We start from the raw sequence: 25,653 nt of genomic DNA on the forward strand, positions 1-25,653 counted from the left end.
AGAATACGACATCACTGTAACATACAAGTCCGGACGAAAACACTCAGATGCCGATTGCCTATCACGCGCCCCCATTGACCCGCCGCCGCAAGATGACGAGGATGACGACGCCTTCCTTGGAATAATAAGCGCGGAAGACTTCGCCGAACAACAACGAGGGGACCCGGAGCTAAAAGCCCTAGTCGAGTATTTGGAAGGGCACACCGACGTTGTCCCTAGGGCATTTAAGCGTGGAATATCTTCATTCACGCTTCAAAACAACCTACTTGTGAAGGCGAACTTCTCACCAGTCCGCGCCAACTACCTTCTTGTTGTTCCGTCGGCGCTGCGTCCAGAAGTGCTGCACGCCTTACACGACGATCCTACCGCTGGGCACCTAGGATTCTCCCGGACGCTGTCGAGAATACAGGAAAGGTATTACTGGCCGCGTCTGACCGCCGACGTCGCCCGTTACGTCAAGACATGCCGAGACTGTCAACGACGCAAGACACCGCCGACAAGGCCAGCAGGGTTACTACAGCCGATCGAACCTCCTCGTCGACCATTCCAGCAGATTGGGATGGATTTGTTGGGGCCGTTTCCGACGTCAACATCCGGGAATAAGTGGATCGTCGTGGCGACGGACTATCTCACCCACTTCGCTGAAACTAAAGCTCTACCAAAAGGCAGCGCAGCCGAAGTGGCGAAATTTTTCGTCCAGAACATCCTGCTGCGACATGGTGCCCCAAAAGTCCTCATCACCGACAGAGGAACGGCTTTTACAGCAGAGCTCACCCAAGCCATTCTGCAATATAGCCAGACAAGCCACAGGAGGACAACTGCCTACCATCCGCGAATGAATGGTCTCACGGAGCGCCTGAACAAGACTCTCGCTGACATGCTAGCGATATACGTCGACGTTGAGCACAAGACGTGGGACGCGGCCCTGCCGTATGTAACCTTCGCTTACAACGCGGCGGTGCAAGAAACAACACAGCTCACGCCATTTAAGCTGGTTTACGTTAGGAACCCGACGACGACGGTCGACGACATGCTGCCGCACGTCACTGACGAGGAATATCCTGACGTCGCTACCTATCTCCAGCGCGCCGAAGAAGCCCGACAGCTCGCCCGCCTGCGGATTAAGAACCAACAGAGGACCGACAGCCAACACTACAACCTCCGACGACGCTTCGTCGAGTACCAGCCCGGTGGCCGTGTTTGGGTTTGGACCCCTATACGCCGACGAGGACTGAGCGAGAAGCTTTTGCGTCGCTATTTCGGACCGTACAAGATCATCTGACGTATTGGCGCACTGGACTATGAGGTCGTGCCAGACGGCATTTCGCTATCACAGCGGCGCCGCTCACGACCTGAAATAGTCCACGTTGTGCGACTCAAGCCGTACTACCAGCGTTAATGAACGTTGGGGCTTCGCGTAACTGACCTTTGGACTTGTTTCTTTTCGTTGTTTTGTTACTTATCTTTAATAAGTGTCCTTTCGTGTTTCGCTCTCTTATATTTGTAGCATCGGGACGATGCTTCTTAAGAGGGGGGTATTGACACGTGTACTTGTCTTTATCGGGCAACCACGTTTCGCCGCCTAACAAATGTAATCGCACAGCGTGGGACGCGCCTGCATGTATCCGAAGTTTCTGGAAAGTTATCGATGCTTCTATCCGCTGTCTGTTGTCGCCGAACCTTATGTTATCTGATTTCATCACCTGACCCGAATGGTGTAGAACATTGTGGAAGGCACGCGGGTCTGAACGATTAGTCTGGAACATTCGACGACTGCTGTATAAAAGCCGTCGCGCTTCACCCGCTGATCAGATTTTCGATGATCGCCGACCGTGTTTGCCGCTATCGTTGTGCTATAAGTGTAGCCTGTTTTTGTGGGCACAGGTTCGCCCAATAAAAGGTAGTTTGTTATTCCACCGTATTGTTGCTTTCTTCACCGTCCCTACCACGTGACAATATATATATATATATATATATATATATATATATATATATATATATATATATATATATATATATATATATATATAACGAAGGCCGGGTGGAGACGCCGCCGTGATTTCCCCCTAACAGCCCACCGTGACGCTGTAAATTTCCATACGCGCCGTGGTTGCTGGCGGCATCTTCGGTTGGCCGTTTCGGAGCGCTCTAGACCGTTGTCTTCGGCTGGTTGAGAGAGGGTGCGTGTCTTGCGTTCAGCTGGTTCTTTTCGGTCGCTCTCCTCCATCTTCGAGCGCTCTGAGGCGCACAAGCCTTATCCTCGAACCAGTCGTCGAGATTGCGAGCGTTTTCAGCAACGTCATCACAACACAGCGCCGCCGCTGTTGGCGACCGTCCACCGTAACCTAGGCAACCTATGCCACTGCATGCTCGCATTCCAACGAACGCACGTTCCAGCGGCGCGTCCGCCGGTTTTCCCAGATGCACATAGGCGAAACATCGTACGTTGGCAGCAGTCACATGGTTTCGCATCTGCTATTTCCTGCCCTGAGAGAGAGTCACACGTTCGGCTTGCGCGATTGTCCTCTACCTCTCTGTTCGGGAAACGCTGGATTTGCCCAACTTTGCTTCGGGGGATACAGGCGACCAGTCGAAGATACCACTAGTGGATGTGGTGATGGGGCTGATAAGCACGAGGTCGCGAGATCGAATCTCGGCCAAGGCGGCCGCATTTCGATGTTGGCGAAATGCAAAAACACCCGTGTACTTAGATTTCGGTGCAAGTTAAAGAACCCCAGATGGTCTCACGGCGTACCTCATAATCAAACAGTGGTATTCACTCATAAAAGCCCATAATTTAATTAATTTTTAATTCTGGATTTCGATAGCGCATGTCCGAACAGGTTCGGTTGATCGTTTATCGCTAAAGGAATGCAATGCAATCTGAACGAATTAAGACGGCAAGCTGGGCGAGTTGGTGATTGAACATGTTCCTATGGGTGGGTAGCGCAACCCGGATGAAGGACGAGAGGCAGAACACAACACGAGCGCAGACTAACAACTGGTTTATTATTTCAAGCAACGAACTATAATATACAGAAAATGTAAACACGTGTAAAGTGACGTTTACAAGGGTGTTAGCCTATCTTGCCATTCAAAAATTCGGCTTCTTTATCATGTAGCCAGCCTTCTATCACTCTACATGATAAAGAGGCCGAATTTTTGAATGGCAAGATAGGCTAACACCCTTGTAAACGTCACTTTACACGTGTTTACATTTTCTGTATATTATAGTTCGTTGCTTGAAATAATAAACCAGTTGTTAGTCTGCGCTCGTGTTGTGTTCTGCCTCTCGTCCTTCGTCCGGGTTGCGCTACCCACCCATAGGAACAATCTGAACGAACAATGTACTCGACCTAGCAAGTCTGAAGAACTCGTCCTGCGTATAAATGGCTCGAATACGAGAAAATGCATTGACATTCTTGACGTCACCCTGCTACGCCGGCGCTGATCTTTCAGCGCGAAGTTCAAAAAACGGCAAGTTGTGCCTTCGTTTTCTCTGGTAATAATCAATCCCTCCCCACAAAACTATAAAATATGGAGTTTTCAAGCAGATATTTACCAGTTCGTAATTATTTAGGGTTCCTCCTTAGCGTACTTTTAAGCAACGGTCATTCTGCTCGAGGCTTCGTTTATTCTCGCTGTACCATGCTACAATGTTGAAAGCACACGTAATCCATGGTCAAGCACATTTGCAAAGCGGCACGCACATAAATCAATATGGCAGAAATGTAGTTTACGGCTGTGCTACGACCTCACAAACAATTTGTCAAGGTTCACCTTTTATTAACATGTAAGCCCTATTTTATTAGTTCAATATTTTTCTGGCAGTGAAGCTATTGCAGGTACTAGAATCTCATTTCTTATGCTAAAAGATCGTGCATAAAGATTATTACAAACAAATATATATATATATATATATATATATATATATATATATATATATATATATATATAGATGTATAGATAGATAGATAGATAGATAGATAGATAGATAGATAGATAGATAGATAGATAGATAGATAGATAGATAGATAGATAGATAGATAGATAAAAGCACGGGAAGAAAGGAAATCGAGGGTGCCGGATTTCAGCACAATGCGTTGGCGGGCTTGTTGGTGCGGATCCATAAATACTTTGTTTAGCGCAAAACAACGGACACAAGAAATGTGTCCGTTGAAAATTTGAGAGTAGCGCCTTGGCCTGGGGGGTCGTCTTTCTTGTGTCCGTTGTTTTGCGCTAAACAAAGTATTTATGGTGCCGCATTTGTTTAGTAATGTTATAAGAAGCCAACAAACAATGACAGCAAGGAAAGCATAGGGGAAATTATCTGCAGTACCTAAAGAATTTAAGCAATTAATAAATGAATGGAAATGGAAAGTGGTTGAAAAAACAACAGGCCGCAGGTGGGATACCAACCCATGTCTTCACATTACGCGTGTGATGCTCTTACCAATTGAGCTACCGCGGTGCCGTTTTCCCATCGAGTTTCTGGGGTACTTGTTTATTTACTGGAACTAACCCTGGCAGTGCTAGCCAGCACCAACACTCATGGCCTTGGCGGCAGATGATCCTTCCTGCCGCAAGCGTCGCGTGCACATGAACTTCCAGGGGTGAAAGTAACTGGTCAGTAAGCCCACACGTGCTTTTTGAAGGCATCGAAGCTGCCGGATTCGAGACCCCAAAACTTAACAAATTTAATTGCTTCTGGTCGGAGTGCACTTTAGGCAGCCCCGTCTGGGTGGTAACATACAAATTCTGCTCACGACAGTGTGGAGAGGTGGGGCGGTATTAGTTTAAGAGGTGGCGTGGCACTCCTTTCGATATAGCCTGTGGCGTTCCAGCCATGTTATCGCCTTCTATCGCTGAGCCCGGCTGCAAAACCAGAAATCACAGAACAGTGTTGCTTTATTGTTCGGAAACGGGGTCCTTCAGTTCAGTTCAAGTTATTTACTTTAAGACAGATACTATAAAAACGGGTGACAAAAGCATCTTGGCCCTCAGCAGTTTGCTCGCTCAGGCATTAAGTGCACAAAAGAATGTACCCAGGCACCAGTAAGAAACATAAATAAAATGTACCATCTTTTACTTTCATGAAAGATAGATTACATGAAACTAAGAATCAACAGAAATAATCACAATCATATGAGTGACCAACAAATGAAAAATCAAAGGGGGTCGATTTTTTTAACATCTGAAAAAGTAAAGTGTCAAGAATTGTAAAAAATGCTAACAAATTTAGTTCAAAAACAACATAGCGTACTACTATCATGGAACTATATTTCGGAAAGAAATTGAAAATTGTTTTGGCAATAATATCTTCTAGTGAACGAGAAAAACTGCGGCTTGTTTTAATCTCAACTGGGAGATTATTCCATATTTTTGTGCCCTTACAAGCTAATAGTCGCCTACTGTATAAGTTCTGAACGGCCGATATGTTGAAATTAGTCATCTTGACGGCTTGTGTGTCTTTTTTCGGGGATAAAGATGTGGGAGGAAAGCGGGCTATTTCTCGACAGAATAGTATGCATAGTACGTGCTGTGTGATAATCATGTGCAGCTATCACGGGTATAATCTATAGATTCTAAAATAGTGGCTCATTATGTTCTCTGCCGTTTTGAAAAGTTAAAATGCGCAGGACATGTTTTGGCAAAGTGATGAGTGGTGCTAGATACGAAAAATAGGTACACATCCTTGATTGCACACAGTACGTGAGATGACAATGAAAACTGCGAATTTTATCATTCTCAATGTACTTACGGGAAAGTGCTGACGTGCTTGATTGAGCACAACACGTGCATGACTTCGTTTCTTGCAGATGTCATCAATACGTTCCTTAATATACAATGATGAGTCTAGCGTTATGCCAAGGTATGATCATGCTTCCACCTGGATGCTTTCTTTGTAACAGATTCGCAACGTTATCGAACTTTTATTTTTATTGCCTGAGGATGCAAACAGTATGAAATTAGTTTTGATGCAGTTTAATGTCAGTTTATTCGAAGCGAATCATTTAGCTATATTATGTAGTACTTTAAGCAGCTTCTTCTGTTTGATCATGATCTTTACCGGAAATAAGTATCGTTGTGTCATCAGCGCATATAATGGCATCACCATCATTCCAGCAGTTTGGGAAGTCATTTATGTATAACGAAAATTAAATTGGCCCTAATACCGATCCTTGTGGTACCTCATGCAAGGTTGGCAAGAAGTCCGAAGTGTCTGTGTGCACTCTCTGCTGTCAGTATATGCGATAGTTTCGAAAAAAGTATAACGCTACGTCAAGAAATCCATAGCAAGCTCGCTTCATTATTAATAATTTATGGTCAACCACTTCAAACTCTTTCTCTAGCTACAAAAATATGCCAATAACTGTTTCTTTGTTATGCAAAGCATTACATATCGCATTTACAATAGATGTAACGGCCATGTTTGATGATCTGCTCGGGCGGAATACGGGCTGATCAGATACTAAGATGTATTTTAATAAGAAACTCAGTGCCTTTCCGCTCTATGAAGAAGGATGACCAGCGAAGCTGTGTATGTGGGCCCCTTAATGGCGAACTGCACATCCGCCGCGGGTCGGCGTGGCATGGCATTATCTTCGGGATCGGCCCACGTATGCAGAGTGCTTAACGCCTGCTTCACCTCCGTCGCGGGTCGGCCCGGTATTGGACTATCTTCGGTATCGGCCCACGTATGGACAGTGCTTAACACCTGCTTCACTTCTGCCGCGGATCGGCTCGGCATTGGACTATCTTCAGAATCGGCCCACGTATCAACAGTGCTTAACGCCTGCTTCACTTCCGTCGCGGGTCGGCCCGGTATTGGACTATCTTCGGTATCGGCCCACGTACGGACAGTGCTTAACACCTGCTTCACTTCTGCCGCGGATCGGCTCGGTATTGGACAAGCTTCAGAATCAGCCCACGCATCAACAGTGCTTAACGCCTGCTTCACCTCCGCCGCGGGTCGGCTCGGCATTGGACTATCTTCGGGATCGGTTCATGTATGGACAGTGCTTAACGCCTGCTTCACCTCCGCCGCGGATCGGCTCGGTATTCGACTATATTCGGGATCGGCCTACGTATGAACAATGCTTAACGCTTGCTTCACCACCGTCGCGGGTCGGCTCGGTATTGCACTATCTTCAGGTTCTGCCCACGTATGGACAGTGCTTAACGCCTGCTTCACCTCCGCCGCAGGTCGGCCCGGTATTGCACTATCTTCGGGATCGGCGCAGGTATGCACAGTGCATAACGGCTTCTTTACTTTGGCCGCGGGTCGGCTCGGCATTGGACTATCTTCGGGATCGGAATACGTATTGGGAGTTTCGTCTGCACACGGACACGCTCTTGGGGGAATTAGCCCTTAACACCTTCGTTATACTTCACTGTCAAATTGGTTTCGTCTTGATGTTTCTTAATTAATGACGACGACGAACGCAGGAGCCGTTGCACAAGCGCGTTCGCGTGGTAGCGCCGAGAGGCGCCAACAAGCCAGCTATGGAACAAGACGACGCTGGAGCCATCTTGATGGAGATAGTTTTGTGTTAACACACGTACACGATCCTGGGGGAACTAAACCTTAACAGCTTCGCTATAAACACTTAGCATTGGTTTTCTTATCACTTTCTCAAATAATGTATTAATTCTTCTAAGAGATCAGGATTTCCGCCTTTAATCACAGGACACACCCACAGCGGTGGCGTAGAGGTAGAACACCCGCCTCGCGTGCAAGAGGTCCGTGGTTCGAATCCCGGTGCCGGCAATTTTCCACCGGATTAAAAAAAAAAAAAAATCCGCGTGTTGATAAAATTGCACAAACAGGCCTGGAGTGTGGCCTGATCCCGGTGACCAGAACCGGTAACGCACTCCCTCACCAGAGCAGGATTGGCCACCCTGGTGCAGTACTTGGCCACAACCTCCTATATGAACACAACAATCAAACCCCGGCCCTCAGTCCCCAGCAGCTGCGAAGCTACTGACCACGGCGGCGGTCAGACCTGCGACGCTGCAGAGGGTGCTAAGAATCACTGGCTCCGGACAGGCCGCCATTGGAATATGAACCTGGCAACGTTTAACGCTAGAACGTTATCTAGTGAGGCGAGTCTAGCAGTGCTATTGGAGGAATTAGAGGGCAGTAAATGGGATATAATAGGGCTCAGTGAAGTTAGGAGGCCAAAAGAAGCATATACAGTGCTAAAAAGCGGGCACGTCCTGTGCTACCGCGGCCTAGAGGAAAGAAGAGAACTAGGAGTCGGATTCCTGATTAATAAGAATATAGCTGGTAACATACAGGAATTCTATAGCATTAACGAGAGGGTGGCAGGTCTTGTTGTTAAACTTAATAAGAGGTACAAGATGAAGATTGTACAGGTCTACGCCCCTACATCCAGTCATGATGACCAGGAAGTCGAATGCTTCTATGAAGACGTGGAATCGGCGATGGGTAGAGTGAAAACAAGATACACTATACTGATGGGCGACTTTAATGCCAAGGTAGGCAAGAAGCAGGCTGGAGACAAGGCAGTGGGGGAATATGGCATAGGCACTAGGAATAGCAGGGGGGAGTTATTAGTCGAGTTTGCGGAACAGAATAATATGAGGATAATGAATACTTTCTTCCGCAAGCGGGATAGCCGAAAGTGGACGTGGAGGAGCCCGAACGGTGAGACTAGAAATGAAATAGACCTCATACTCTGCGCTAACCCTGGCATCATACAAGATGTGGACGTGCTCGGCAAGGTGCGCTGCAGTGACCACAGGATGGTAAGAACTCGAATTAGCCTAGACCTGAGGAGGGAACGGAAGAAACTGGTACATAAGAAGCCGATCAATGAGTTAGTGGTAAGAGGGAAAATAGAGGAATTCCAGATCAAGCTACAGAACAGGTATTCGGCTTTAACTCAGGAAGAGGACCTTAGTGTTGAAGCAATGAACGACAATCTTGTGGGCATCATTAAGAAGTGTGCAATGGAAGTCGGTGGTAACTCGATTAGGCAGGATACCAGTAAACTATCGCAGGCGACGAAAGATCTGATCAAGAAACGCCAATGTATGAAAGCCTCTAACCCTACAGCTAGAATAGAACTGGCAGAACTTTCAAAGTTAATCAACAAGCGTAAGACAGCTGACATAAGGAAGTATAATATGGATAGAATTGAACATGCTCTCAGGAACGGCGGAAGCCTAAAAACAGTGAAGAAGAAACTAGGAATTGGCAAGAATCAGATGTATGCGTTAAGAGACAAAGCCGGCAATATCATTACTAATATGGATGAGATAGTTCAAGTGGCTGAGAAAATAGTCTAGAGGAATTCGAAGTCCCAAAGGTAACGCCGGAAGAAGTAAAGAAAGCCTTGGGAGAAATGCAAAGGGGGAAGGCAGCTGGGGAGGATAAGGTAACAGCAGATTTGTTGAAGGATGGTGGGCAGATTGTTCTAGAGAAACTGGCCACCCTGTATACGCAATGCCTCATGACGTCGAGCGTACCGGAATCTTGGAAGAACGCTAACATAATCCTAATCCATAAGAAAGGGGACGCCAAAGACTTGAAAAATTATAGACCGATCAGCTTACTGTCCGTTGCCTACAAAATATTTACTAAGGTAATCGCAAATAGAATCAGGAACACCTTAGACTTCTGTCAAGCAAAGGACCAGGCAGGATTCCGTAAAGGCTACTCAACAATAGATCATATTCACACTATCAATCAGGTGATAGAGAAATGTGCGGAATATAACCAACCCTTATATATAGCTTTCATTGATTATGAGAAAGCGTTTGATTCTGTCGAAACCTCAGCAGTCATGGAGGCATTAAGGAATCAGGGTGTAGACGAGCCGTATGTAAAAATACTGAAAAATATCTATAGCGGCTCCACAGCCACCGTAGTCCTCCATAAAGAAAGCAACAAAATCCCAATAAAGAAAGGCGTCAGGCAGGGAGATACGATCTCTCCAATGCTATTCACAGCGTGTTTACAGGAGGTATTCAGAGACCTGGATTGGGAAGAATTGGGGATAAAAATTAATGGAGAATACCTTAGTAACTTGCGATTCGCTGATGATATTGCCTTGCTTAGTAACTCAGGGGACCAATTGCAATGCATGCTCACTGACCTGGAGAGGCAAAGCAGAAGAGTGGGTCTAAAAATTAATCTGCATAAAACTAAAGTAATGTTTAACAGTCTCGGAAGAGAACAGCAATTTACAATAGGCAGCGAGGCACTGGAAGTCGTAAGGGAATACATCTACTTAGGGCAGGTAGTGACGGCGGATCCGGATCATGAGACGGAAATAATCAGAAGAATAAGAATGGGCTGGGGTGCGTTTGGCAGGCATTCTCAGATCATGAACAGCAGTTTGCCATTATCCCTCAAGAGAAAAGTGTATAATAGCTGTGTCTTACCAGTACTCACCTACGGGGCAGAAACCTGGAGGCTTACGAAAAGGGTTCTACTCAAATTGAGGACGACGCAACGAGCTATGGAAAGAAGAATGATAGGTGTAACGTTAAGGGATAAGAAAAGAGCAGATTGGGTGAGGGAACAAACGCGAGTTAATGACATCTTAGTTGAAATCAAGAAAAAGAAATGGGCATGGGCAGGACATGTAATGAGGAGGGAAGATAACCGATGGTCATTAAGGGTTACGGACTGGATCCCAAGGGAAGGGAAGCGTAGCAGGGGGCAGCAGAAAGTTAGGTGGGCGGATGAGATTAAGAAGTTTGCAGGGACGGCATGGCCGCAATTAGTACATGACCGGGGTTGTTGGAGAAGTATGGGAGAGGCCTTTGCCCTGCAGTGGGCGTAACCAGGCTGATGATGATGATGATGATGATGACACCCTTGCATTTTTAACAATATCAAGGTACGCACCGGAATGATAAGCGCTGTTGAATATCTTCTCTCGAAATGAACAAAGCATGCGTGTATTCGATTTGAGATGTTTTACTGCAACAGCTTCACAAGCGGCTGCGTTACCAGAGGGCTCACAGTGCTCACCAAAGACCTAATTTCGGTAGCTGTTATATCAAAGAATACATATGAATTCACAATACTAAGAGGTAATCTAAAATGACTAACCCTGGAGATTTGTAGGGCAAAATTTCGGTCTACATGAACAAAACGTTCATTAAAATTATTTGCCAGCTTATGTTTTGAATATTTATACACAGAATAATAGTAGGTCTATTTTCTCCTTGATGACTGAGTTAATTGGATGCCATACCCTTCTCATGTTTTGTTAGTTATTCAAGATCATCATCATCATCAGCCTGGTTATGCCCACTGCAGGGCAAAGGCCTCTCCCATACTTCTCCAACTACCCCGGTCATGTACTAATTGTGGCCATGTTGTCCCTGCAAACTTCTTAATCTCATCCGCCCACCTAACTTTCTGCCGCCCTGTGCTACGATTTCCTTCCATTGGAATTCATTCCGTAACTCTTAATGACCATCGGTTATCTTCCCTCCTCATTACGTGTCCTGCCCATGCCCATTTCTTTTTCTTGATTTCAACTAAGATATCATTAACTCGCGTTTGTTCCCTCACCCCATCTGCTCTTTTCTTAACCCTTAACGTTACACCTATCATTCTTCTTTCCATAGCTCGTTGCGTCTTCCTCAATTGCGTCTTCCTCCAGGTTTCTGCCCCGTACGTGAGTACTGGTATGACACAGCTCTTATAAACTTTTCTCTTGACGGATAATGGCAACCTGCTGTTCATGATCTGAGAATGCCTGGAAAACGCACCCCAGCCCATTCTTATTCTTCTGATTATTTCAGTCTCATGATCCGGATCTGCAGTCACTACCTGTCCTAAGAAGATGTATTCCCTTGCCACTTCCAGTGCCTCACTACCTATTGTAAACTGCTGTTCCCTTCCGAGACTGTTAAACTTACTTTAGCTTTCTGCAGATTAATTTTTAGAGCCACCCTTCGGCTTTGCATCTCCAGGTCAGTGAGCATGCATTGCAGTTGGTCCCCTGAGTTACTAAGCAAGGCAATATCATCAGCGAATCGCAAGTTATTAAGGTATTCTCCATTAACTCTTAGCCCCAATTCTTCAAAATCCAGGTCTCTGAATACCTCCTGTAAACACGCTGTGAATAGCATCGGAGAGATCGTATCTCCCTGCCTGACGCCTATCTTTATTGGGATTTTGTTGCTTTCTTTATGTTGGACTACGGTGGCTGTGGAGCCGCTATAGATATCTTTCAGTATTTTTACATACGGCTCGTCTACACCCTGATTCCGCAATGCCTCCATGACTGGTGAAGTTTCGACTGAATCAAACGCTTTTTTGTAATCAATGAAAGCTATATATAAAGGTTGGTTATATTCCGCACATTTTTCTATCACCTGATTGATAGTGTGAATATGCGCTATTGTTGAGTAGCCTTTACGGAATCCTGCCTGGTCCTTTAGTGGACGGAAGTCTAAGGTGTTCCTGATTCTATTTTCAATTACCTTAGTAAATACTTTGTAGGCAACGGACAGTAAACTGATCGGTCTATAATTTTTCAAGTCTTTGGCGTCCTCTTTCTTATGGATTAGGATTATGTTAGCGTTTTTCCAAGATCCTGGTACGCTCGAAGTCATGAGGCATTGCGTATACAGGGTGGCCAGTTTCTCTAGAACAATCTGCCCACCATCCTTCAACAAATCTGCTGTTACCTGATCCTCCCCAGCTGCCTTCCCCCTTTGCATAGCTCCCAAGGCTTTCTTTAATTCTTCCGTGTTACCTGAGGGATTTCGAATTCCTCTAGACTATTTTCTCTTCCATTATCGTCGTGGGTGCCTCTGGTACTGTTTGAATCTCTATAGAACTCCTCAGCCACTTCAACTATATCATCCATATTAGTTATGATAGTGCCGTCTTTGTCTCTTAGCGCATACATCTGATTCTTGCCAATTCCTAGTTTCTTCTTCACTGCTTTTAGGCTTCCTCGGTTCCTGCGAGCATGTTCAATTCTATCCATATTATACTTCCTTATGTCAGCTGCCTTACGCTTGTTGATTAACTTCGAAAGTTCTGCCAGTTCTATTCTAGCTGTAGGGTTAGAGGCTTTCATACATTGGCGTTTCTTGATTAGATCTTTCGTCTCCTGCGATAGCTTACTGGTATCCTCTTAGCGGAGTTACCACCGACTTCTATTGCACACTCCTTAATGATGCCCACAAGATTGTCGATCATTCCTTCAACACTAACGTCCTCTTCCTGAGTTAAAGGCGAATACCTGTTCTGCAGCTTGATCTGAAATTCCTCTATTTTCCCTCTTACCGCTAACTCATTGGTCGACTTCTTATGTACCAGTTGCTTCCGTTCCCTCCTCTTGTCTAGGCTAATTCGACGTCTTACCATCCTATGGTCACTCCAGCGCACCTTGCTGAGCACGTCCACATCTTGTATGATGCCAGGGCTAGCGCAGAGTATGAAGTCTATTTCATTTCTAGTCTCGCCGTTCGGGCTCCTCCACGTCCACTTTCGCCTATCTCGCTTGCGGAAGAAAGTATTCATTATCCGCATATTATTCTGTTCCGCAAACTCTACTAATAACTCTCCCCTGCTATTCCTAGTGCCTATGCCATATTCCCTCACTGCCTTGTCTCCAGCCTGCTTCTTGCCTACCTTGGCATTGAAGTCGCCCGTCAGTATACTGTATTTTGTTTTGACTTTACCCGTCGCCGATTCCACGTCTTCATAGAAGCTTTCGACTTCCTGGTCATCATGACTGTGTAGGGGCGTAGACCTGTACAACCTTCATTTCGTACCTCTTATTAAGTTTCACAAGACCTGCCACCCTCTCGTTAATGCTATAGAATTCCTGTATGTTACTAGCTATGTTCTTATTAATCAGGAATCCGACACCTAGTTCTCGTCTCTCCGCTACGCCCCGGTAGCACAGGACGTGCCCGCTATTTAGCACTGTATATGCTTCTTTTGGCCTCCTAGCTTCACTGAGCCCTATTATATCCCATTTACTGCCCTCTAATTCTTCCAATAGCACTGCTATACTCGCCTCACTAGATAACGTTCTAGCGTTAAACGTTGCCAGGTTCATATTCCAATGGCGGCCTGTCCGCAGATCAGTTGATTGTAGTGTGCTTTGTTGCTGCTACGCAACACTGCTACTAGCTTGTTTCTGAAAAAAACTTGTATTGGTTGCTGTAAAAGCAGTGTGCGTTCTTTTGCTTTGATGCTCTTTGTACCAGTATTCTTTTTTCACTAGAAAGTTCTAAATTGTTTCGCGTTACCCGACTCTTAATGCGATGCTCGTAATGATTTTTTCTACTCAAGGGTGTGGTTGTTAAAGAATGCGAAAGAGCATTGTCAAAGCAAGCATACGTGTCGTTTTTATAGCTGTCACATAGAATAATACCTCCAACTGCTCTGCAGTTGTCGCGCAGTAAGTTGTTGTCAAAACGAATAACCGAACGATATACAGATTTACAGCCACCGTAGTCCTCCATAAAGAAAGCAACAATATCCCAATAAAGAAAGGCGCCAGGCAGGGAGATATGATCTCTCCAGTGCTATTCACAGCGTGTTTACAGGAGGTATTCCGAGACCTGGAATGGGAGAGTTGGGGATAAAAGTTAATGGAGAATACCTTAGTAACTTGCGATTCACTGATGATATTGCCTTGCTTAGTAACTCAGGGGACCAGTTGCAATGCATGCTCACTGACCTGGAGAGACAAAGCAGAAGACTGGGTCTAAAAATTTATCTGCAGAAAACTAAATTAATGTTTCACAGTCTCGGAAGAGAACAGCAGTTTACAATAGGTAGCGAGGCACTGGAAGTGGTAAGGGAATACATCTACTTAGGGCAGGTAGTGACCGCGGATCCGGATCATGAGACTGAAATAATCAGAAGAATAAGAATGGGCTGGGGTGCGTTTGGCCAGGTTTTCTCAGATCATGAACCGCATGTTGCCATTATCCCTAACGAGAAAAGTGTATAACAGCTGTGTATTACCAGTACTTACGTACGGGGCAGAAAGCTGGAGGCTTACGAAAAGGGTTCTGCTTAAATTGAGGATGATGCAACGAGCTATGGAAAGAAGAATGATGGGTGTAACGTTAAGAGATAAGAAAAGAGCAGATTGGGTGAGGGAACAAACGCGAGTTTATAACATCTTAGTTGAAATCAAGAAAAAGAAATGGGCATGGGCAGGTCATGTAATGAGGAGGGAAGATAACCGATGGTCATTAAGGGTTACGGACTGAATTCTAAGGGAAGGAAAGCGTAGCGGGGCGCGGCAGAAAATATGTGGGCGGATGAGATTAAGAAGTTAGCAGGGACGACATGGTCACAATTAGTACACGACCGGGGTAGTTGGAGAAGTATGGGAGAGGCCTTTGCCCTGCAGTGGGCGTAACCAGGCTGATGATGTTGATGCTGATGATGATACAGATTTCGTTACACTAGATAAGAAGGAAGCCAAAAAAAAAGGAGATTGATCGATTATGTTGGTATCTATTACTCCGAAAATCGTATCCTGGGAGTTGAAATTTAGTAAAACGTGGTCAGGAATTGTGGCAAAATAATCATTGATACGAGTACGGTGTGTAATGACATTGCAAAAACCATAAGAACCATTCAATTAGTTTTTTTAAGTGTCATTAGTGCTTCCAAGCAAATCTAAACTAATGACAGTGCATACAATAGAATTATTGTTATTTTTATTGAAATTAAAATAAAATAAAGATGTAGTCGCCCTATAATGAAGACGCCTAATGGTTTTCTCAGAATTATTATTCTTTAGCGATAACTGTTCAAGAACAGCTTCCAAGCCATCCATAAATGTGGTTACTTTAGCACAGGGAGGTAGGTACATTACTGCTATATTTATTCCATTGACTAGTTCAATAAGTACAATGTCATGTGCCTGTCGTATCGCAGTGCTCACTGCCGAAAGAATTTTACATTCAAGTTCTGTTTTTATGTATAGCAACACAACCCATCCCCTATGTTTGACAAGGCGAGGAGTCGAGACCAAGTTATATCCAGTCATGTTAATGTGTTTATTTGGTTTTACCCACCATTCTATTAAAGCGATTAGATAATATTGAAATTTACGTTCAGTCAATAATAGAGACAGGATATTTACATTCCTATTAATGCAATGAATGTCACAATGTAGGAGCTTGAAGTAATAGGTCGGTGTATGAAAGTTATTTACTTTGTGTACTGAGAACATTTGAAGGTTTTTTTTTTCTGGTTAAAGTTTATACAGTTTTCGCAAGGCCACTCTGTCGTGAAATATGAATCACAGAAGACGATTCTGTCTTGCGAACAAAAATGCCGCCCTGCTAGAGCCACGAAAATTTCTACTGTTTTTCTTTGCGAAGTTGAGTGGTCATATCTTGTGGTGTATATCTTGCTAGAGCTATAGACAATGTTACGGGTATTGCGCAAATGCTACGGCTGCCCTTGCCGACATCACTGCGACAGTGTAATGAAATCCTATTATTGGGCGATGAACGCAGTGATTGACGCGTCGGGCAAGCTGGCTCCGGGTCTGCTGGACGGATCGCTCACCGACTTCGGCGACTACGACGAGTGCCTGAGCGTGGCCGTTCCTGACGCCTCTTCGGAGGATGGCTCCCTGCTGTTCCGTGGCCAGTACTGCATGGTGAAGTCGAGGCCTCCGCTGCCGCCCAAGCCGCGCGTCGTCACCAAACACTTCGCGGCCATCAACTTGACCCTCTTCCCGGAAAACTCGGTCAGCCTCGCTTCGGTAGTCGAGTGTTTCCTAGTATAGGATAGGCCGCGCGCGCCACAATTTTCATTGTCACGCTGTACACCAGCTGCATAAAAAATGGAAAAAGGTCAGCCGTCGGTATACGGCTGTTACTCTTATTTCGTCAGCAGAACGCGAAACTGGGTCCGCCCGTCGCGGTCAAGTCGACGTCCTAAGCTTCGCCTTCGTCGCGATAACCAGAACTTTGTCCACCACGCCGCCACCACTACGGATTAAATTCATGCTCCGGCTGCGTGTAGATGGGGGAGCCGGACGGGCTAATCAATGAGCGATCTCGCAACATACTATGCGCTCGCTAACTTGTGTTGGAATTTGCGTTTCACAGAGACTGAGATTATCGACAAATTTTTAGGTATTTTGAAAGGCACTGCAATTATTACGGTAGCGGACGAATGCGACGTTGTGTGCACGCGCAAAAACAAAGTTGTTCTTGAGAGGATGGTCATGCCCGCTGCCTAAAGCCTGCTGCTGCAACACCACAAGGCCTGTTCACTTTCACCCATGACGTCATGCTACTGGCCCGACTGCCGTACAATCTAATGCTTCCGAGTAAGCCGCGATGACTTCGACGTCACCGCTTTCGTCACGCCAGCCTTGGCAATTGTAATTTCGGACCAGTAGCATAACGTCATGGATCGGAGTGAGTGAGCCTTGTGCTGTCTAGGTGGGGTTGGCTACTGTCGTTGTAGACAAGTTTAGATCCGGAGGAATCAGCAAAAGCTGCAGTTTTTTATTGATTGTATGTTTTCCCGAATCACTGTGAAAAACAAACGAACAAACAAATAAGTAATTCATTTTTATTTGATCCGGAGAAAACTTTCTCCTTATACCGCGTATTAATGCCTTGTTTTCTTCTTTTTTTATACCTAAGGAAATGTGCACCCTACACAGCGGGTGGAAATATTTGAGCTGATACGTTGCGTCCTGTGGCGCGCACACGCCGCTATCTCGTGCGTTTACCGCACGTGCTTAATGTTCACGTATAATCCACGCAGGTGATGCGAGAGTTCGCCAAGGACGCTGGAACTTTCTACACGACGACTGCGAGGACTGGGCTGTGCATGCCTTCGGTGTGTTCCAAGAAGGACGTAGAAACAATCGCAAAGAACGGTACGGCAAAGAGCACTGTGTGACAGAGGAAGTCACGTTTTAATGCACGCCGATTTCGATAATCCTGGAAATCGCACCTTATTCGAGATATTCATCACGGAATTTCAGCGCTAAATCCAGGTAATATTGAAACCAAGCGCGCCGGCAGCGCAGGAAAGGAACGTCTTGCTATTATAGAGTTATTGCTCAGCGGGCCCAGAGAGCTAGCGTAGACGCCAGTGCGCATGCGCGGTACAACATGCCCAGTAGCATCTACGCCGGCCCGCTGGCTCGCTGAGCTATAACCCTTTATTATATCCGACAGAAACGCCCCGCTGAACGTTGCGGCCAGTTGCAGAAGATACTGTTGCCATTGATACGGCCAGTTGCAGAAGGTACGGCGCGCCTTGCCTGGCAAGCAACTCCCACCAACGTGGTGCGTCAGCATTTGTCGCGACGTTCAAACTTCGCCACGGGACGCGTCTGTCTGATGTAGCCAGGAGACGCCCTCGGTTTCGATGTCGGCTGGACTGAGCGTTGAATGTCGAAGGTGAATATCTCAAATTAGGTGCGATATTCAATAATTCTTGAAAAATGGGGGTGAAATAAACTGCTTCTATCGTTACCGTTCAAACAAGTCCCATAGGAAACAAAAAACACGTTAATTTCTTATTTTTATTTTAGTCTTCTGAAACACGTTATTATGCGCAAGGCATATCGGCCTAGACTACGAAGGCCTGTGTGACAACGGTACCTTCGCTACACTGAAAACTTCTTAATATAAAAAAAATCTGTGTAGTCTAAACAAAGAGAGAGAGAGAGAGAGACGGAAGGCAGGAAGGTTGGCCAGATGCGAGTTTCCGGCTTACTACCCTGCACTGGGGTGGGTTAATACATGAATTGAAAAGAGGGCAAGGAAGAGATCCTGGATTTAACCTTAAGCCTTCAACTTCCATCAATACCGTTTTGTGTAGCTATGGTTGGCTATGGCGTTTACGAGCAACCAATTGGGCGACCCAGTCTATGTCGAAAGTAAGCATTTGACAACATCGACAGGACTTAAAGGTATACTGAACGAAAATACCAAAAAAAATGAAGGAAACATCGAAATTCGACTCAGAAGACGCGACTGTTCCGATACGCAGTGTTCATTTCACATATTTTTAAACCAATGGCTCTATTTTGGCTTCTAGCGCGAAGTGAAACACGGACACAGAAAGGAGCAGACAGGACGAGCGCTAACTCTCAACAAAATTTTTATTAAAACGAAGAACATATATATAGGTGATTGCAAAACCACGCGGGAAATTATCGAGGCATTCCACATAAAAAGATTAGGAGACACTTGCGTCAGTCATGCGTCGTTGTCTCTGTTAGATTGCGAATTTCAGTACCTTCGCAATACGTGTACTAATCTGAAGCAATTTTTGTTCTTTGACTTCCATACCCCCTGATATGTTTAACTGATGCCTTCTACCTTGTCATGTTCTTATGCTACGGTTTTTGCAATCACCTATATATATGTTCTTCGTTTTAATAAAAATTTTGTTGAGAGTTAGCGCTCGTCCTGTCTGCTCCCCAGGTAGCACAAAAGAGATATGTAACGTTTTCGTAGCGTTTATGCAAGACGATAAAAACGGGTTAAAGAAGACACGAATGAGAGAACTTCGGCGGGAAAACGTCGTATATCTCTGCTAATGTCCGGCTTAATCACTTTCTTTAGACGATCTAGAACAGGTCTGCAAGACGTATTCGAAAAGCTGGTCTAGAAATAGGATTGGGAAAGACACAAGTAATCCCTTTGCCAAAACTATTCGTAATCAATTTCTAAACGTTTTTAGGACGTTATCAAAAAGCTGGTCTAGAAGCGGTCTTGAAAGGTTTACGATCATCTGAAGCTAATTTGCGCGGGTGACGGGCGCGATCAGACATCGTTGTTCAAAACACGCGTTTAGTTTCGCCTCACGCGACTGGCCTATGCCGCGCAGACGTCAGCCGCACCCGTTGGCACGGCCTATACCAATCGCGTGAGGTGAAACTGATCGGGCGTTTCGAACAACGATCTCCAATCGCGCCCCACATGAGTAGAAGCGTCGGTGTTGACTGTAAGAGCCATGGGGCAGTGCTAAGCACTGTTCCCCGCATGGCCGGCGCATCCTCTACCAAGTCGCACGAAAATGAGCCTGTTAGGAATAATAAATCCTTAATACCGCCTTTAGTAAGCTACAATGCTTACAACCACAATGGGAATGACATCCTGCAAAGAACAAATGGCCACGTCTTGGCAGGTGGCCAGACCAAGCCCTTCATGCCAAGAGTGCATGAAATGAGAACATTGTGACAAAGCAAAAACACTTTATTAAAATGTAATGCTTATGCAAGGTTCGAACAAACTGTGTGAGAAATGCAAATAGAAGTAAAAGTACATCAACAATGACAAAAGTCGCAGAAAGGATTCGTAATGAACTCGAAAGTGAACATTCACTAGCACATAAACAAAATTCCAAGTACACATACAAAAATGAACAGAAAAACCTGGAGTGTACTAAAGTGTCTAATTTATCATAGTAAAGTGCACGTGCTATTAGACGGACTAGAGTTATGCAGAAGTGACATCGGTGCGAATGGAAGAAGTAGACTGAAAAATGCAAGAGTATGAATTGGATGGTAACTGCCTCCAAGCAATGTTACCAATCAGCTAGAAGCTTTAAAAGAGCACAAAAAGAAATACCACCGTATACCATCATAAAACAATCCTGTGACAGAAATAAAAAAAAATGGGAACAATGCAAAATTGGAAATATTGCCTTTAGGATATATCAAAGAAGGTAATGGCGAGAAAAAATAGCCATACAACAAAAAAGCAATAAAGTGAAATTAGTACAGAATAGTTAAGGGGATTCAGTGTAACAAGTGAACACTACTGTAGTACAGCGAACGATGAGACAGTAATGCTGCATCTTGCCACTCCAGAACGTGAGAAATGAATATGCAAGCCTCATATCAGAAACTTACATAAACATGGAAATAAACTGGAATGCACTGGAAGCTGCATTTGTGTAACAAAGGAAGCAATGGTCATAATAAATAGTAAGTGTTTTATCTCAAAAGCCCTTTACAAGAGGCAAAGTTGTACCTCTCTGGCAAAAACAAAGTTGCAACGAATAATTTGCAAACCAGCAAATACATTAATTAGCACACTGACATGTCACACTTTGCGCACATCTCCAGTCTCCTAAAGTAAAAAAAAAGCACTCTGAATGAGAAAAACGTTTAACACATGTAGCCCAGAGCAAATTCTTTGCCAGTTCACTCACACTTTCACATCCAAAAACATTTGCCACAGAGTCCAGGCACAGTTCCACTGATGTTTACCAATTCACCCCCACTTTCACGTCCAAAAATATTTGGCACACAGTCCAGGCATAGCTTCATAGATAAACAGCTTGAGAGCACCCTACTGATTATCGTGCAGTCCCGCTGCTGGAAATAGAACTGCCGCACATGCTGGTAGTGGTTTCAATGTAGACACACTTGCTGCCCTGGACAGGTATGCTCAGATATCTGCACTGGTGCTCCATTTTGTCGAAGTAGACACGTTGATGCACTACGCTGGTAATTGAAATGTCTTGAATGCACAAGTATTGGCTTCACCAGAAAGACTTGCCCACATACCACCACTGGCATATATATGCACTTGCTCTTCACTCAGTAGCATTGAACTTAAAGTGTTCCCTATGTGGGAGCCATGTGTAAAACCGGTGTCACGCGACCACTCTCGATCGCGATCAAGCCCGATCCGGATCGAAATTATCGATGCGACTGGCTCACTCTCGTAGCTTGCGCAGAGGAGCCAATCACGACCGAGAAAATCGATTTGTAACGGACTGGATAGCGGCTAAAAGAGCCCCGTGTGAAACCGGTATCAAATAATGCACAGACGTACGCTAGGAAAATGTGTTGCACAAGGACAAAGAACTGCGACATGCCCTGTTGTGCGAAGCGCGCGAACAGCACACATGTGTATATATATATTAAAAAACTACGAGAGCGCTTCGCGAACTCCATGCGCACACATGGCACCCGCACGAACTCGGCAGGCCGCCGTAAACCGCGAAGGGCGCACAGCGTACATTCCGACACATGTCCCAAACTGCAAACAATCGTACTACCTAAAGCATACAAGTTATTTTATACCAAGGGCATACTCGACTCACGTATGCAGTATCCACAAGCGAGTTATGCAGCGTACATGCTGTATCCATTCGCCAAATAGTAAAATTGATAACAAGCACAAAGCCACAAGGGACTCAATACATTACTACCATTTGAGGCGTCAAATAAAATCGAATTTGGCCGTTTCATATATCGGACACAATATATGGACACACGTGGTACCCGGTAATACCATGAAATACCCATCACGTGGGTAAAGGGGGCGAAAACACAATCGAGAACCTGAAGCGCAAACGATAAAAGCACGGTATGGTGCACGCAAAATTCTGTCAGTGCGCTGTAGCGCGAGGGAAGAAAATAGGGCGAGCACTTGACCTCACCTTTTGGTATACCGCACTAGTACTGAATCATAAAAAAATAAAGCCTGTTTGAACCAGTTCCCTTGTCTGCAACACTCTTGCTAAACGGGAGACTAAAATACCACGATGACGGCTCTATTGCGGAGATCGGCAAGGTGCGCACAGACAGAAATTTTGCCGCCTTTCTTCGCATTCTGCAAAATGCTTTGTTGTTAGGATCATGCATAGCGGCCGACCCCGACGCTAGGGACACACAGGCACGATTTCGTCCCTCTAACTTTCGTCCTTATACTGCCCTTAACACCTTAATTACAGCGTCAGTGAAAAGGCGCCTCACATAACATGACAATGAACTTGAAGAGCTGATTAGTGCCCTCCACTCCGCGCCCTCCAATTGAAAACACTACTGATTTCCAAATTAAACTACACAAACAGATCGCACAACCCAAACTAACCACAGAACGTCATTTTCTTGACGGCAAAACCCTGCAACACTTACATGACAAAGGGCAGCGGCAGCACATTCAGAACAGCCGCTATCATACCACAGCGCAATGCAAGTGCGATAACGCTATTATGCCCGGCTCAAACAGATCGCACAACCCAAACTATTCACAGAATGTCGTTTTCTTGACAGCAAAGCACTGCAACACTTACATGACAAAGGGCAGCGGCAGCACATTCAGAACAGTCGCAAACAGACCATAGTGCCATGCGAGAGCGATAACGCAACTATGCCCGGCTTCACGAATAACGTGGCCGCCTTGGTCACATAACAATTGAAAACACTAGTGATTTCCAAATTAAAACCACACAAACATATCGCCAGCCCAAACTGATCACAGAATATCGTTTTCTTGACAGCAAAACACTGCAACACTTACATAGCAAAGGGCAGCGGCAGCACGTTCAGAACAGCCGCAAACACACCACAGCGCAATGCGAGTGCGGTGACGCGACGACGCCATGACGACGCGACTATGCCCGGCTAGCCCGGCTGCCCGGCATCACGAATCACGTGGCCACCTTGGTCACATGATTTGACGACGGTATCGCCACCTTTCGCAAGGTTGGATCGCATTGATGGCTCGTTGAATATTGTAGAAGCCGCTAAAGAGGATGACGCGCCGTGGCGTGGCGGTGGCGTTTTGAGTCGTTTGCAAAACGTACTCACCCCTCGTTTTTAAGCTGTCTGGCTTCCAACGTTATCAAAACGTATTCACCCCTCCTTTTTAAGCTATGTTGTTTGGAACGTCTTTGATGCGTCGATTTTGGTCAAAAACCCGTTTCAGACGTTGAATCCCTTCATACGACGTTTTCAAGACTTTGTGTGCTACCTGGGTCCTTTCTGTGTCCGTGTTTCACTTCGCGCTAGAAGCCAAAATCATGTTACCGTACCAACTCGCCCAACTGTCTACCCTTTTGCAATGGCTGTATTTCTGCAGGATTGTCAGTGCTTGGTGGCTGTGCACCGACCACCGTGACGTCATAATGACCACCGTGACTTCTTGTGTGGCGGCTTGCAGCAGCAGCAGCAACCACAGTTCCCGCTGGCGCTGCAATTGTTCAGCCCCGGTGGAAATGATGAGAAGTACATGGGATTCCCCTGACCTTCGTGCTTCAGACTCCAGACGTTCTTGGCGCTTTGTTTATTACGCTTTTTATACCTTCATTGACGTAAATTTCAGCACAATATATAATTTTCGAAGTGCAGAAGACGCTACCAACTCGCACTAACGCTATTAATTGCGACGATTGAGCTTGTCAAGGTGGCCAAATCGAAACGCGCCAAGCGTCTCCAGGCATCGGCTTGCCTGCGACAAATTCGTAAGGGCGTTTTACGTCGCTTGTCTATACATGCGTCCGTGGGGTAATGGTTTCAATGTGGGCTTCTTATTTATTGCTGAATACTTTGCTGAAAATTATGAGTATACAAAGTCACGAAGCGGTTTGAAGCCAGAAGGACGAGGTTTAGGCAAGCCCATGTACTTCCCATAATTTCCATGCTGGCAGAACCACCCCCATTGCAGCTCCCGTATACTTTAGGGCCAGGGTATACACTAGTAATTGTACGAAACTGTACGGCAGCAACAGAGGTTAGCAGTCGGCGCTTGCCTGACGTCCGCACGCTTTGCTCTTTGCGCCCATGTTGGCGGCGATGAGCGCGCAGCGCGAATCCATATCTTTCGAAGCTTTGGCTCTGCCGGAAAGGTATGATGGGGCTTGTCTCACCCGACGAGACTTTTCTCGTACCCTTGAGCACAGCCGCGTAGAGGCATTTTCCTGCGTTTGCCAGGTGCTTCGCTGATCGCATACACACACAACACAAACGGTGATGTTGAAGACCTCGGCACAAGCTGCGCTTGCGAAAACAAGAATGCGGCTGTGAGCAACTGCGCAGTTGAGACGTCAGTAGCTGCCGTCCGACGTCGTCCATGCGGGTGTAGAGACGCGAGCAATTGCTGTCACGCCACTATCCGGCACAGACAACATCGCACAAACGTCACTTCCTCTAGTTGACGGCGCGGTCGCTAGACGCGATATTATGCAAAAAATACATTGAATTCATTATTTACCTGGAAAAATCAGTGTGTCAAGCAATTTCAGCACCCAAGCTCTCATTTGAGCGAAAAATCTCGGCCGCGAAAGATTTGTTCAGTATGCCTTTAACATCGCATGGCAAGGCCGTGCAAGCGCTACTGCGCTTCTTGTGATCTACCGGCCTGTGTGAACGACTGTAATTGGAGCACCTTAGCAGGGAAGAAGTTTGGGTGGGTTGGCGGGATACATAGCGCAAGAATGACACAGGGACAAACAGGAACAGAGAACGAGCCCTAAACTTTCAACAATTGATTTATTGCAGCTGGTGAGCATATATATACTCACTGGGACGCCACTGCAACATACACACTGAAGGGAAGGAGGAAAAGCAGTCATGTGACTACTATGCCCAAAAAATTCAAGCTCTTTCTTTGATAAAAGAATGGACGGCGTGCAAACGCAATCGTCACCTGCTCTGGCTATCTCAGCTCCTTCGACAATTTCCCTCGTAATCTTATACCTGTGGCGATAGACAAGTTTGTTTTAAGCGAGGGAAACATGGTGCCTTCGTGCCACGTTTTCTACAATGAGCAGCCAGATGCCCATCTATTGCGATGCTCTACAATTTATTACTATGCTCCGCCAGACGCACGTTTAAACATCTGCCCGTCTGGCCCACGTAGTACTTCCCACACGAAAGTGGAATCTTATAC

The 25,653-nt window shown here is 45.7% G+C and overlaps 1 protein-coding gene across 1 annotated transcript in view; it reads left to right on the plus strand.

Moving 5' to 3' along the window:
* LOC126518688 (O-acyltransferase like protein-like) overlaps positions 1-25,653 on the plus strand; it is a 232,157-nt gene that overhangs the window by 22,530 nt on the left and 183,974 nt on the right. Inside the window, exons 2-3 of the mRNA XM_055064923.2 lie at positions 16,501-16,736; positions 17,771-17,885. Coding sequence (XP_054920898.1) covers positions 16,501-16,736; positions 17,771-17,885 — 351 coding nt within the window. The remainder of the gene's footprint in view (positions 1-16,500; positions 16,737-17,770; positions 17,886-25,653) is intronic.

The sequence above is a fragment of the Dermacentor andersoni genome, chromosome 1, assembly GCF_023375885.2.
Source record: "Dermacentor andersoni chromosome 1, qqDerAnde1_hic_scaffold, whole genome shotgun sequence".
NCBI lineage: Eukaryota > Metazoa > Arthropoda > Arachnida > Ixodida > Ixodidae > Dermacentor > Dermacentor andersoni.